Below are 13,483 nucleotides of genomic sequence, written 5' to 3'. Positions count from 1 at the left end.
AGAGAGTCTCCCACAAGCTTGGGGGGGGGGGGGCTTCTCCAATTGCTTAACACTTTGCCTGGTCATCCTCTTAAGAAAAAATAAAATACTTGATATCTTCTATAATGGACTAACTGATACTTTTAAGGATTTCCTAGATGGTTGTGTTGGTTGTGTTTTCAGGGAACGAACCGTTGAACAAGCTAAGGAATTATTGGATAACATATTAAAAAAATTATGATAATTGGACTCTTCCTGAATCACCTCCTAAACCCACTCCGAAGAAGAGGGGTATCTTATATCTTAGTCCAGAAGATATGCAAGAGGCAGCGAAATATATGAAGAAAAAAGGTACTAAAGCTGAAAATGTCAAAAACTTACCTCCTATTGAAGAAATGCATGGATTTGATACACCACCATCTAAGGCGGTAGAGGTAAACACATGCCGTTGTCAATCATAGTGAAGTACACCGGAGACCGTCTGTGATTTGGATGATTCTCATCATGATGCAGCTCCGGGGACACAGCAAGTCAATAGAATTGCCTCAAATGCGTGCAACAACCAAAAAAAGGAGCAATTTACCGTACTTTGAAGTCTTGTTTAGAATTTGAAAACCCATAGCAATATGGTAGTACCCTGATTTGGGATGTAACACATCATTCCTGTTTCTGTGGTGCTTTTTTATCTTATGTTCAGTTTGTATGTCATCACCCCCAAAAAAAGTTTGTATGTCATGACTTCCCTTCAGGACTTGCTTTTTGTTTCGAACAACCAGAACAATTCTTTTTTCGGATGCTGTATATACCACACACACATGAACGAAAAAACATTCATTTTTCAGCTCTCTAGACAGCAAATCACGCAACAGGAGAATGCCATAATCGGAAAGTTTAGCATTCTCTTATCCAAAGATTGTACCACATACAGTTTGAAGGTATGCTGACAGTTTGACAAGATACTCATATAAGGCAAATACATGCTCATCAAGGTTCTTGCCTGGAACAAGGGGAAATGCATGCATTACATAGGGTAAAGCTGAGGCTCAAGTCGTCCGAGTGTGGAGCAGATTGAACACCCTCAGAAACAGTCAAAGTATAGCTCATGCTTCCGCCTCGCATCAGTCACTCTGCATTTGATGGACCTGGAGGTTTCTCCTTGGGATGCTTTGATCCATAGTGATCAATCAACTGCTTCTCGTTGGCCAGTTGAGACTGCACACACATATATAGGTAATATTATTATATACATGAAGTTGACACTGCATCAATCACGAGGAACATGCATCCATGTAAAGCTAATTATACACCAGCTAGCAGGAGTATATCCGGTTATGCTTGCACACAGTTTTCTAACTTGATTCGTACGATCTTATCATGCTGGTTGCAGGATTCAGATCGGCTACTAGCCATCATCTACTCTGCCCCAGAATTACTACTAGCCCAGAAGGGGAACATGACAACGCGCATGGGATCGGATCGGATCGGATGGAGACCCTGACTGGGGCTTCAGATCCGTGCCGTGCCTAGATAGGGATTAGGAAGAAGAAGAAGAGAGCGCGTGCGCTGACCTTGCAGATGGGGCAGACGACCTTGAGGCCGACGGCGCGGGCCTCGAGCTGCGACCCCTTGGACTTCTGGTTCTTCTCCGCGCTCTTCCGCTGCGCGTCGATCTTCTGCTTCCCCCGCGTCATCCCGCCGCCCCGCCTCCGATCGATCGATCGATAGTCCCCAACTCCGTCCAAACAACCACCCTCGCCCCTTCTCGATCCTCCCGTTGCCCTTTTTTCCTTTCTTTTTTTGAGAGAAAGAAAGATCCCCCTGTTGCCTTCCCTTCCGCTGTATGCCGGGTCATCGCGGGCCTATCTACGCGACTCATGTTCCTGTGGGCTGTGGGTGGGCCGTTCCCCCTCCATTCGCCACCATATCCAACCACAGGGCTTACAAATTTTTGGGTTCTCTTCCTCAACTTTTTTAAATGGGTTCTTCGAATGTGAGTAATAGAAGAATTTCGTTATTCCATGACATCCGTCCTAAAATAAGTGTCTCAACTTTGAATTAATTTTAGTACAACTAGCAAATAGGCCCATGCGTTGTCACGGGAGAAAAATAATAAGATTATGCAAATTATGCCAGGATGAGATACGGACTTTTAAAATGTCACTTCACAAAGTACGTCAAAATCATGTCATGATGAGATAAGAGACTTTTTAAAAGTCATTTCAAAAACAAAAAATGTGATGGTCTCATGATGACTTTATTTCCTAAGGCGTCACAATGAAATGTTTTTTGGTTGTGGAAACTGTATTGATAGACCTTGCCTAACGTAGACTGATGAATGATGTGTCTCGCCTTGACCCGGCGTCATGGTGTTTTTCATGACCAGTGAAAATATAGTACCACAATAAATATAGATATGTATGATAGCAAATTAGACATTTAGTCATTTCATATAGCTTACAAAAACAAAACCACTGGAAAATGTGTCAATTGTTTTGGGCTCAATGTTGTAAAGAACACAGAAACCTTTTTTACCCAATGCGCGATGGACTAAATAAAATAATAAAACAACCTCTCCAGATCCCCTCAAAAAGTTTATGTAAGCGATGGTTTGGTTTGTTCGTTATTTACGTATCTGTTTCAATAGATTTGATTGAATTTTTGTGATCCTTTTCGAAAATTTCATGGTCATTTTTTCCAATTCCCGAAAGTGTGTTGAATACACAAGCATTTTCTAAGAATCATGAATATTATTTTATTTTGTGAACATATTTTTTGAAATCGAGAACTTTTTTATGACATGCAAACATTTTTAAAAAAATTGCGAACATTTTGATTTCCCGACCATTTTCTGAATTCATGGAAATTTTATGATTTCTCAAAAAATCAAAACTCACAACCTTTTAAATTTTTGGAATCCCGAATTAATTTAAAGACGAGAAAACAAAAACAGAAATGAGAAAAAGGCAAGAAACGAAATGAAAAACAGGAGTTTTTTTAAAATCATGAACATTTTATGCTTTCCAGAACATTTTTTGAATTCACAAACGTTTTATATTTCTTTAAAAAACTCGCAACCTTTTGAATTTTTGGAAATCCCTAATAATTAATTTATAGAAGGAAAAACACAAAACAGAAATAAAAAACGAACAAGCAAAATGCAAACTGAAAAAAAACGGACGCACACCCCTCGTAAAAAAGAGAGAAAATGCAGTGGAACAGGCCAAATCCTATTCAGCGCCTTTTGCGCCTGATACTGTTCATTCTACTAACGGGCGCACACCCCTCGTCACGTCTGGGCCGGCCCATTTTTCTGCTTCTAAGAAGCAGAAACAGCGCGAGATCTGTAATTCGATCCCGATACGAGCTGGCTAATGTAAGTCGGGACGACCACCAGACCACTTCACATGTTATGATTACGTGCATGTTTTGCTTCCTTTTCTTCTTCCTCCTTTTTTTTATTTTTCTGTTCTTTTATTCTTTCTTTTTCTAATTCGAGAAAGTTTCTTTCTTTATGATTTTTTTTCTGCAAAATTGATGAACGTTTTTTTCAATTTTTGGTGAACTTTTTCAAATTCAATGAGTTGGCTTGTCAAATTCGGTGAACTGTTTTCCAAATTCGATGAACATTTTCAGATTTTGATGAACTTTTTTCCAATTTCGATGAACTTTTTCAGATTTTGATGAACTTTTTTCCAATTGTGGTGAACTATTTTTTATTTTTGATGTTTTTTTTCAATTTTCGATGAACTATTTTAAAATTCCACGAACTTTTATTGAAATTTGATTAACTTTTTTTCAAAAACAATGAAGTTTTCACAAATTTGATGAACTTTTTTCAAATTTGATGAACTTTTTTCAAATTCAATGAACTTTTTCTTAGTCAATGAACTTTTTTTTCCAAAAATGATGAACTTTTTCTAAAGTTGATGAATGTTTGTTCAAAATCGATGAACTTTCTCTTAATTTGTGAACTTTTTTGAAAATTGATGAACTTTTCCCAATTTTTACGAACTTTTTGAATTCGTCGATGTTTATTGAATACATGATTTTTTTTATATAATTCGTGATGTTTTTTAAAATCTGTGGACATTCAAAATTTGTTCAGATTTTTTTTTAAAAGAAATCCCATTTTTCTAAAGAGGGCGGCTAAAATATAGTTGTTAGACCTTTCGCGTTGCAATCTTTTTGGAAGGGCTCTATTGGTCTAGTGGTTAGCCAATCATGCGCATGAGCTTAATGGTGCCGGTTCGAATCCTCACGGGAGCATCATTTGCGTTTGTTTTTTCCTGACATGAATACATTTTTGCACTGCCCCTGCTGTTCATGGGCCGGCTAATTCGTGAGCTGCAGTGCGCGCCAGTTGCGCCAACCAGCGCATAAGGCGCCGAAGAGGAGGTCTCGTGGAACAGGTCTCCTTGTTGGAGGACTAAGGCATTAGCCACCGCGGCTACGCCCTTCAGTTGCGTTATATGATGATATACCTATAAGAACCAAATCCGACAGGACTTTGAGAAAAACCGAACCGTTTTATTCACTTATGGGTGGCATGGTGGGTAATTTGTGTCAATTTCGGGGGTAATTTTAATGACGTACGACCAGAAGCACTATTTGCTTTATTATTAGGGGGAAGAAGTTGTACTAGAGTTGAGACACTTATTTTGAGATGAAGAGAATATCTCACAAACAATAAAGCTATTCCGAAATATGTCCATATCTCCCTTCTCACTCATAGATCAATGCCCGCCAAGAAACCAGACTATGAAAATGGATCGATCACTCTATTGTAATGCAATCAAGAAGTCCTCTCTTATTGTGGATGGTTCAGCCTCAAGATACACTGATGCAACTTAACGGAATCATGTTGCAAAAGGTGAATAAAAACAACACGGTCATTATGAAATTATAAACTTTTAAAAGTGACACGTATAGAGGAGATCACACTGAATAGGCACGCAGCCTTATAATTAGTTGAAAACACATACGAGTTAGGGAAAAGGCCTGCAAATCACATTGAAAAAACAGTACAAATGTGGATCTTGAGACTTACGCTGCACGTATTCATGTTGCAACTCGCAACTCAGACCAAGCAAGCATGGCAAAACTTAGTTCCTTTTGCATCGCAGGAACTCCAAATGCACATGCATATGAATGCCAATTGGAAGGCAAGATCTAAGTGCTCTTTTTTAGCAGGGAGGTCTCTCCCCAATTTCATTGGAAGGCAAGATCCAACTCAGAATGTCAATTGGAATACAGTATTCAGCGTTTCCATTACAAACCTAAAAGAGGGAACCCACACTCAACATGTGGGGTTCAGCAAATTTACTAGGTCCAAACGAACTTAAAGAGAAAACTAAAACCCTTTTTTGTACGACACAAGCGTCGGGAGGGGGTGGGATAAAAGGCAGCAAGTAAAACACAGCAACACACATTTTTTGAAAGCTCCATCGCATCATGACCAGGGCTCCAGATCTCCTGAACTTGAAGGGCGGCGCCAAGGTAGCTTGCGGCGACCAGCAAGGCATGAGAGTTGACACTGGGCTGCTTGTGGCGTCCTTGTCCATCGGGTCTCTTTCTTGGCCAGGGATTGGAAGCCGTTGTCCTCCCCCGAGATTCTGAGCTTACTCCAGCGAGAATCGACCTCATTCTTCCTCATTGTCAACCACTCAGGATCCACAGGGGTTGCCGAACGAAGCTTGTCAGAGAGCTCAGGAATTCCTCCAGCTTTGCTCTCCCTGCTTCCGGAGACAGGACAACCCAGAATTTGAGCATTCTGATAATCAAGCCCCAAATCCGGGTAATAGAAGTCCAAATGGTATTGTTAAAAATTATAGAGTTCCTATATTTCCACAAACACCACAGGACAGCAGAAACTAATGGTATTTAATGCAAAGTTTTTCTTGTTGGAAACCCAGAAATGTACAACAGATTCAAAATTTGTGCCTATCTGTGTTTGGAAGAATTCACCAAGAAAGGACCATATACTCCTGGCTACTATACACTCAAAGAATAAGTGGAAGTTGGTTTCGTTCTCTGCACAATATACAGAGTCTAGAGGCTTAATGATGTGCCTCTTTCTAAGGTTATCTCTAGTCATTAATTTGTGAGGAAGACATGTATTTTGGGTGGCACAACAAGTTTCCACACAGCAGGGATAAACAGCGGTTACACCCTCCCTAAAGTTTGTTCTCTAATTCTCTTTATTCTCATACAGGCAGCTCAGCGCAAGCTATATAGGTACTGCAAATGGCAAGATCAGGAAACGAGGATCTGGGTTTATCCTGTACAAGGCAGAAATCGAATCCCAGCGATGAGGTCTGGATGTGTGCTCATCTTGAGCTTTGTAATGTCTTCTTCTTCATCAATGAAATGCTGCTGATTTGCTTTTCGTCAAAAAGGTCCATGTGCTTGTATCCAGTCAGCTCCTCGAAATCTTTGTTCCACTGCGGCGCTTGGCTGGCCGTCGGGTAGAGAGAGGGTCAGCCTGGCGAGGAAGGACGACGCTGCGATAGCTGACGGCAGGCATCCGTAGTCGAGGAGGCACTGTCTGGGCGAGGTAACGCGCCAACCGCCGAACCTCCCAAGTCTTGTTCTCCTTTGCTGTACCTGGCAAAGTGGTCCACGAAGGTGTAGGCCGTGCGACTGCCGAGCTCGTACCGGAGCACCGCCAATATCTCGAGCTACATGCCAATAACCTCTTTACTCGTGGCTATCCGACCGAACACGCAGCACCAACAGGCTCAGGAAAATCGGGCGACCACCTTCTTACTCCCGAACCGGCATCAGCAAGGTAGATTACTGCCCTTATTCCTTCAGTACGCGATACACCACAAACGCTTGAAGAGTGCATTTCAACAGATGGTTCCAACTGACAGTTACAGAATTACAAGCAATGCAAGGCAAGGAGGCATGTACTTATTCTGCTTGTTGGTGCAATACATGGGCAAACCTCGACTTGCATCAACCAAGAACAATTTATTCGACAAGTCAACACATTACCAAAGAAGAAACAAGTCGCCTACACATTCTACTCAGCTCAACCAACCAAATGACCTTTCTTACTACAGTGGAAGGGAGTAGCCACGGAGGTACTTGGAATCAACCCTGGATTCACGGATTAGCGCTGCCCGACCTGTTCTCGCAACCTGCCGTGTATCGAACATGACAGAGAGGAAAGCATCCGGTTAGTTTTCAGAAGGAAAAAAAGAAGTGGTTGAACACAAATAAAGCATTCTGCTACATGTGGAACATAAAGATTCATTATCCCAGGGAGCGTAGGATAAATGCATGTCCAGACACTAGTCTTGACATCTAGAATGTTCCCATTGTTTATTTTTATAGAATGTACTACTGTTGTTCTTTCTCTAACTGACACAGAATCGCCTTGAAGTTGTTCCAGGGACCTACAACTGTACCCTGAAATCCTCACACAGGCTGCAGACAAAGCCTAACATCTAGAAATGTTTTCCATTCATTATCTCTACTAATTAAAAAGAACGTAAGGTTCTCATTTCACCTTTCTTCCCACCACCCCTTCGTCCAACCTTCCATGTATATGATAATCAATCACCTTAATTTACTTACCTTCTGAACCAATTCCACTTTAATTTACTTACCAAACTTTTAATCAAAATATAAGGTAATTCACGGTCAAAATTTGATAAACATTTGTTTACACAATCACATTATTATGTCAGATAAATTACAAGCTAACGTATTAGAATATTTATATCCCGTTGCAACGCACTGACATTGTTCTAGTTTTGATAAAACTCCAATTGACTGTTGACTATGTTGACAAACAATACCAAGCATTTATCATGGTAAAAATGCCTGCTCAAATACATGGATTGAAATTATCTGCCAACTTTGCTTCTATCGCATAACAATCGACTTACAAGAATGAAATTGACATTATTTCACATCATCAATAGGACAGCAACAAAACAATACTGAAAAGCTCATCTAGAACTACTTGTTCCCACTCACAAGAAATCAACAACAAAGAGGCAAAAACAATTGACATACCTCACATATGCCATACGGCTCCAACAGTCTTTGTAGTGCAACCATCTTGTCAAGATCCCCAGTAAGCTACATAGTAACAAAAGGTACAATTATGTAGAGTTTTCATCAGTAATTAAATAGCTTTACATAAAGCGGAATAAATAGTTGCGGTCATGTCAAACATTCAATCTTTTTATGCCAACGATTCATCAGGTTACTACTCCCTCCGTCCCATAATGTAAGACGTTTTTCAACACTACACTAGTGTCAAAAAGCATCTTATATTATGGGACGGAGGGAGTAGTTTACTACCAAACTACTATTCATCATAAAAGAGTAAAATGCAGGAATTTCATAGGACTCCCACACAGATAATAATACTTATGGGTTGTTTGTGCACAAGGTGGTACTCTTGAAAATTTTATACCTGATGTGTTTCAATACTTACTGTCCTAGAAACGTTAAGAGTACAGAGAGACACCTAACTATGAAAGAAGATCACCTGTAGCGTAACTGTGTGATCAGAAAGATCCACACATTCTGCCCGGAAGATATTACCAATATCTAGTATCTCCCGCCGAGCAGCGGTGTTTCCAGATACTTTGATAACCATCAGTTCTCTTTCAGCAAAAGGTAAGTCAGTTAAGTCATCAACCTGGGATGGTCACATGTTTTGCATTAGCACAAAGTATTTGCTAGCACAAATGATTAATCTAAAAAATTGCATGCCATTTACCTTATGTACATCGATAAGCTTGTAAAGCTGCTGAACTAACTTCTCAATGGATTCATCAGTTCCAGGAACAACTGTTGTAATACGTGAAATGCCTTCCTTTTCAGCTGGGCCAACAGCAAGGCTCTGGGCAGTAGTATGGTCTCATTGGTAACAAGCCATACATAACAACAATAAACAGAAGTTTTGACAAACCTGTATACTGTACCCCCTACGAGCAAAGACCCCTGTTATAATGTTGAGGACACCAGGACAATCATTCACAAGGATGGAGAGAGTATGTGAGCGAAGCCCATTTGACTGTACCAAACAAAGTCATCATTAGCTTAGAAGCCGCACCATTTATTATCATGTCGATTAAGCACTGTGATGCTTAAAGCTACAGAGGCCTTCGTTTATATTTGACTGTTTGCAAAATAAATGAAGATGCAAAATGAGAACACACTGCAGTCAAAATAGAATTAGATCCAGTTTTGAATAAACAGTGCATGCAGTCTATAGGTCATTTTAATTAAAAAGCAAATGATGTTTCTTTTGCAAAACTGGAATTCTTTGAACTTACATCTTCATCATCAAGAACACCCCAATGGGCATCAAGTACTTGGTTCATGGACAAGCTCTCATAAGGTTCCACAGGATAAACATCACCCTGCACACACAGTTCAGAGTCAAAACAACCACATGCTATAAGAATCAGTAGCAATAGGCATACATACTGTAATAATGTATCTCATATGTTTACTGGAAGTCTGGAAATATTTTACTCAGTTATGTTGCTTCGGTTGCACATTTAGAAGTCTTGTGGTGATTCCAAAGCGTGGTCTTCAGTTTTATATGAATGCAGGTCTCCCCAGTTTCGCTGTATGAACTCTACTTTTCTTTCTATTTTTTGTTTCCTATAACCAGGTATACAAATTATTTTTTCTCTAAAAAGAATCACTTATGGAGCGATGGCTACACTGGGATTTCTACTGGTGGCAAAGAAGTTAAGTTGCATTTGTTTGCATTAAATAACTATCAAAAATATACCAGTTCGCAAGATCTTTCTTTTCTTGCACCTCAAAATATTTCTTGCATTATCCACACAAAAGAGGCATCTCTCAAGCATAGCTTACCAAGTATTTAATCTGCAAACAGCAGTGTCCTAAAAGGTACTCCTAAAGCCTACACGCTACCTTTTAGAACGGATATAACAGGACAAGAAGAACAAGAGGAAATGGGCAACAAACATGGAGTTAGTTTTATAAGCACAGAAACATACCCCGGCACTGGATGGTTGATCAAAATTGCCATTAACCGTCTTATTCACAGAAGTAAGAGGATTTTTGCGCGATGCTTCTACAAGGTCTGGGTAAGAAGCAGCAGAAAACCCCCAGAAACGAGCAGTTGCTCCGATCTTTTCACGCCTCAAAGCAATCTAAGAATGTTGGGAGACAAGAATTAGGTAATGAAGAAAATATGCCCGTGGATGTAGGCAGCAAATGATTTAGAAAAATATGCCCATGCATGTAGGCAGCAAATGATTCAGAAAATACTTTTCCCGTTCGACAAATTTCTTCGATCCCAAATTTTCTTAGGTTCCTTTGTGCCGCAACGATTTTCCCAGGATCTCCAGTTACCTACAGCATTGAACAAATAAGCATCAAAGGCTTCACCCGGAATAAAACAAGGAACACGTATAGTCATATACCATATGTAGAACTGTTGGAGATCAAGAGTTTTTACCTCCAGAGTTAGGCTGTTCTCAGAAATATCAACAACTTTCGCTCTGAAAACATTAGCTACAAACATGACCTATCAACCATGAGAAGAAACAGCACATTAAGAGTATTGTTGCAACTGTGTATGGAAGTACCAATATACTAATTCAGTGACTATGCAGATACAAGTCAACAGCATATCTTACGTCAGCACGTTGATCTGGTTCAACATTGAGTTTTATAAGCATGAGCTCTCTTTCAACCTGAGGCTCCTTAGATAGATCTTCAACCTGCAATTTATTGGATTCAAATACGATATATATTAACAAACATTTATATGATCACCGAACAACATGCAATAAGAAAAGAAATCTGCAAGCCAGGAACATAACAATGCTTGGGATAAAAAGGAAAACATCACATCAGACTATTTAATTCATCTAGATGGTAGGAACGATAAGCAGACAACAGACAATTATGCAAGGTGGTATGAAATCAGCTTAGATTCGTTAGAATAGCTGTTTTCTTTGGATATCCTGTATGTGCATAGTGGCAGAATAAAATTTTCCATCTGTGCGCCCTTTCTTTTTAAGCAGCTTCAGTATAACAATTATGATAAGGTTATTATGGAAACAACTTAATACTCCTGATTCCATGCAACACAGTAATTTTTACCAAACATGCAAACTGCTGATTACTTGGATTATAACCATGTGAATATATGCTCGACATCACTGAAGACAAGGTACAGCAGTGATCAAAGTAACTGTATTCCCTTACATACAAACAAAATTTACAACACACTAAACAACCAGGACACATCTGTATAGACATAAGAGTAAATTTCTCAACTTACACTTTTTGTTGCAAAATTATCAACTGATTACACATTGAAGGGCCCACATGTCCTGGGTACCCTGTGGCGCGTCCGGGCAGCCGGCCTTCAGGGCCTTTTCTCGACCGGGCCAGGAAGAGATTCTTCTCAGTGCAAAGCCGTGGGGGCGGTCTTCCCCCCACCAGTCGAGTTTTTTTTTGTTACACGTTTAAAGACTAATATCACATAATTTTACCTTTTCTTGCACACTGTAAAGGAATACCACTTTTTTCAACTCTCTAATGGTTTTACAACACAGTATCGCAGGGCCTTGTACTACCATGCTATGCCTAGGTTTTTGGTTCAGTAAGCATGTACTCCCTCCGTCCCAAAGTTAGTACAAAATTAAGTCACTTATTTTGGGACGGAGGGAGTATGTGTGTACACCTCAAATCTGAAACAAACACACGAGTGATTGGTTCATTACACCTTGAACCGAAATAACTGGGAAAGTGGCATGGAAATGTTCACTAATCCTTGGACCAACATAACAGGCAAGCAAAGGCTCATTAAACCTAGGTTGAGTCACATGTTAACCGCCTATGTATAACGGGAAACTACAAGACTCTGTGAGACTATGCAGTGGGGCCAGGTTGTAAGATATACAGGAGAGCTAAAAAGAGGTGCCTGTTTGGGGCATCTGTGAGACTCTGTGAGACTATGCACTAACGTTTTTTTTGTCGCTTATAGATGACATCAATGAGGTAATATTTTGCAAGTTTGGGGACATTTTATGTGACTTTATTATTAGGTAGGTATTGATATAGATTTTACATTATATATTAGCGCAAGAAAAGGTGTATAGTTCCATCAAATTAGTCCTAAAAGGTGTAGTTCCTTGATGGTTTTACAACAACAAATGCAGAACATCCACAAAAGAGCTTTTTTCTGACGCATTGAAGCTGTGATTATAACGGAATGGGGTATTACAGCAGAATACGGGTAAGGTGTTTATGACTAATTAGAAACTGCTATGCTCTAGCACTTTATAGTACTGTACTAGTACATTGCTAGAGCTGAAAGAAAATTTTGAAGTCAGTGAAATGTTCTGAAGGCTGTTGAAACCAAGTGGCATGAAATCCGGATGATTTACTTCTCCTAAGGAGTAATAAACTGGTGCAAAATGTGGGACGGCAGGCTCACATTCAAGACGTTGACGAGCTTATTGAGCTGCTCAATGACTTGCTTGAGCACCCTATCCGTCCCGGAGACGACGATGGTGAAGAGGGCCTTGTCCTTGTTAAGCCCCACGGCGAGCGACTCGATGTTGTAGCCTCTCCTGGCGAAGACCCCGGCGATCCTGTTTATCATGCCGCTCTCGTCCCCGACGAAGACCGAAATCGTGTGGCGCCGCACCCTGCAATCCCGGCTAGCAACTCCCATCAAAAGTCAGCTCAAAAGAGTAACGCGCGCAGCGGGGGACACCGGGCGCGGCAAGACGGGACTCAGGCGCGAAATATGAGAAACGGAGACCGCATTGCGGCGGGGGAGAGGCGCTTACGGATCCCTCTTGGCGCTCGCGGTGACCGCCGACACGGCGGCGGTCGCCTCGCCGCCGGCGCTGGCCCCCGCGGCGAGTCCGCGGCGGCGCAGGGGGCGGAAGGAGGCGCGCGCGGCGCATCCGGGGAGGCGGTCGCGGGCCGCCGGTGGCGACGGGCGGAGGTGGTGGGCGGTGGCGACGGACATGGATGGTGGTCGAGGGCGAAGTTGGTGGGCTATCGGGAAGTGCGGGACGGGACAGGACAGGACAGTGTGTTGGTTTAACAGCAAGTAGGGTTTATGAGGGGGGGAATTACGAAGCTGCCCCCCGCCGCGCATGGTGTGCCTGCCAGTGTGATACGATACGCGAGATGTGTCACGGGTGGCCACGTTTTCCGTTGGGCCGGGTGCGCTGGGGCCACCCACCAAATTTGGTATATCCTCTCTCTCTCTCTCTCTCTCTCTGCTGATGGTGCTACGGTTTGCATGTGAAAGTGCTGCTACTACAAAACGAGGCGAATCCGCAGTTGTCCGATCTCCGATCGTGGCAAAGGAGCAAAGCCATCTTTGCGCAAGAAAGATACACAAACGCGGCGTGCCGGTTCGTCTTTTCTAGCCACGGCAGGCCGCGCGAGGTAGAGTATTGCCCCGACGAAACATAAAGCCAGCGCAACAGCCAAAAGTTGTTCCCGCGTGTTAGCTTTTGCTCATTGT

At 41.5% G+C, this 13,483-nt stretch overlaps 2 protein-coding genes across 3 annotated transcripts; both read right to left on the bottom strand.

The window, feature by feature from the left end:
- Nucleotides 1-858: 858 nt before the first annotated feature.
- LOC125517229 (zinc finger protein 706-like) lies at nt 859-1,822 on the bottom strand. Its single transcript, XM_048682411.1, has 2 exons — nt 1,548-1,822; nt 859-1,191 (listed from the first exon to the last, which is right to left on the bottom strand). Exons 1-2 carry the CDS (start codon nt 1,668-1,670, stop codon nt 1,102-1,104), a joined length of 213 nt encoding a protein of 70 aa, XP_048538368.1. The 5' UTR covers nt 1,671-1,822; the 3' UTR covers nt 859-1,101.
- Nucleotides 1,823-6,801: 4,979 nt separating this feature from the next.
- On the bottom strand, nt 6,802-13,045 carry LOC125513282 (acetolactate synthase small subunit 2, chloroplastic-like). 2 transcript variants are annotated; one of them, XM_048678355.1, is made up of 12 exons: nt 12,792-13,045; nt 12,434-12,659; nt 10,623-10,706; nt 10,442-10,510; nt 10,252-10,335; nt 9,978-10,133; nt 9,279-9,365; nt 8,912-9,016; nt 8,720-8,842; nt 8,486-8,638; nt 8,005-8,070; nt 6,802-7,121 (listed from the first exon to the last, which is right to left on the bottom strand). In XM_048678355.1, exons 1-12 carry the CDS (start codon nt 12,974-12,976, stop codon nt 7,038-7,040), a joined length of 1,422 nt encoding a protein of 473 aa, XP_048534312.1. In that variant the 5' UTR covers nt 12,977-13,045; the 3' UTR covers nt 6,802-7,037. The 2 variants fall into 2 exon arrangements, with proteins under 2 accessions (XP_048534312.1, XP_048534313.1); XM_048678356.1 differs by having other exon boundaries at nt 12,434-12,647.
- Between the last annotated feature and the right edge of the window lie 438 nt (nt 13,046-13,483).

This window comes from Triticum urartu, chromosome 6 (assembly GCF_003073215.2).
Source record: "Triticum urartu cultivar G1812 chromosome 6, Tu2.1, whole genome shotgun sequence".
Lineage (NCBI taxonomy): Eukaryota > Viridiplantae > Streptophyta > Magnoliopsida > Poales > Poaceae > Triticum > Triticum urartu.
This window is presented reverse-complemented; position numbering and strand designations above follow the sequence as displayed.

Bases quoted from the DNA above. Each gene is read 5' to 3' on its own strand.
- LOC125513282 (XM_048678355.1), bottom strand. From the start codon at position 12,976: ATGTCCGTCGCCACCGCCCACCACCTCCGCCCGTCGCCACCGGCGGCC. The intron at 10,336-10,441 runs GTAAAAACTCTT...TCAATGCTGTAG, and splicing joins AGAACAGCCTAACTCTGGAG to GTAACTGGAGATCCTGGGAA. The intron at 9,017-9,278 runs GTAAGTTCAAAG...TGTTTGGTACAG, and splicing joins GTGTTCTTGATGATGAAGAT to TCAAATGGGCTTCGCTCACA.
- LOC125517229 (XM_048682411.1), bottom strand. From the start codon at position 1,670: ATGACGCGGGGGAAGCAGAAGATCGACGCGCAGCGGAAGAGCGCGGAG. The intron at 1,192-1,547 runs GTCAGCGCACGC...ATGTGTGTGCAG, and splicing joins TCGTCTGCCCCATCTGCAAG to TCTCAACTGGCCAACGAGAA.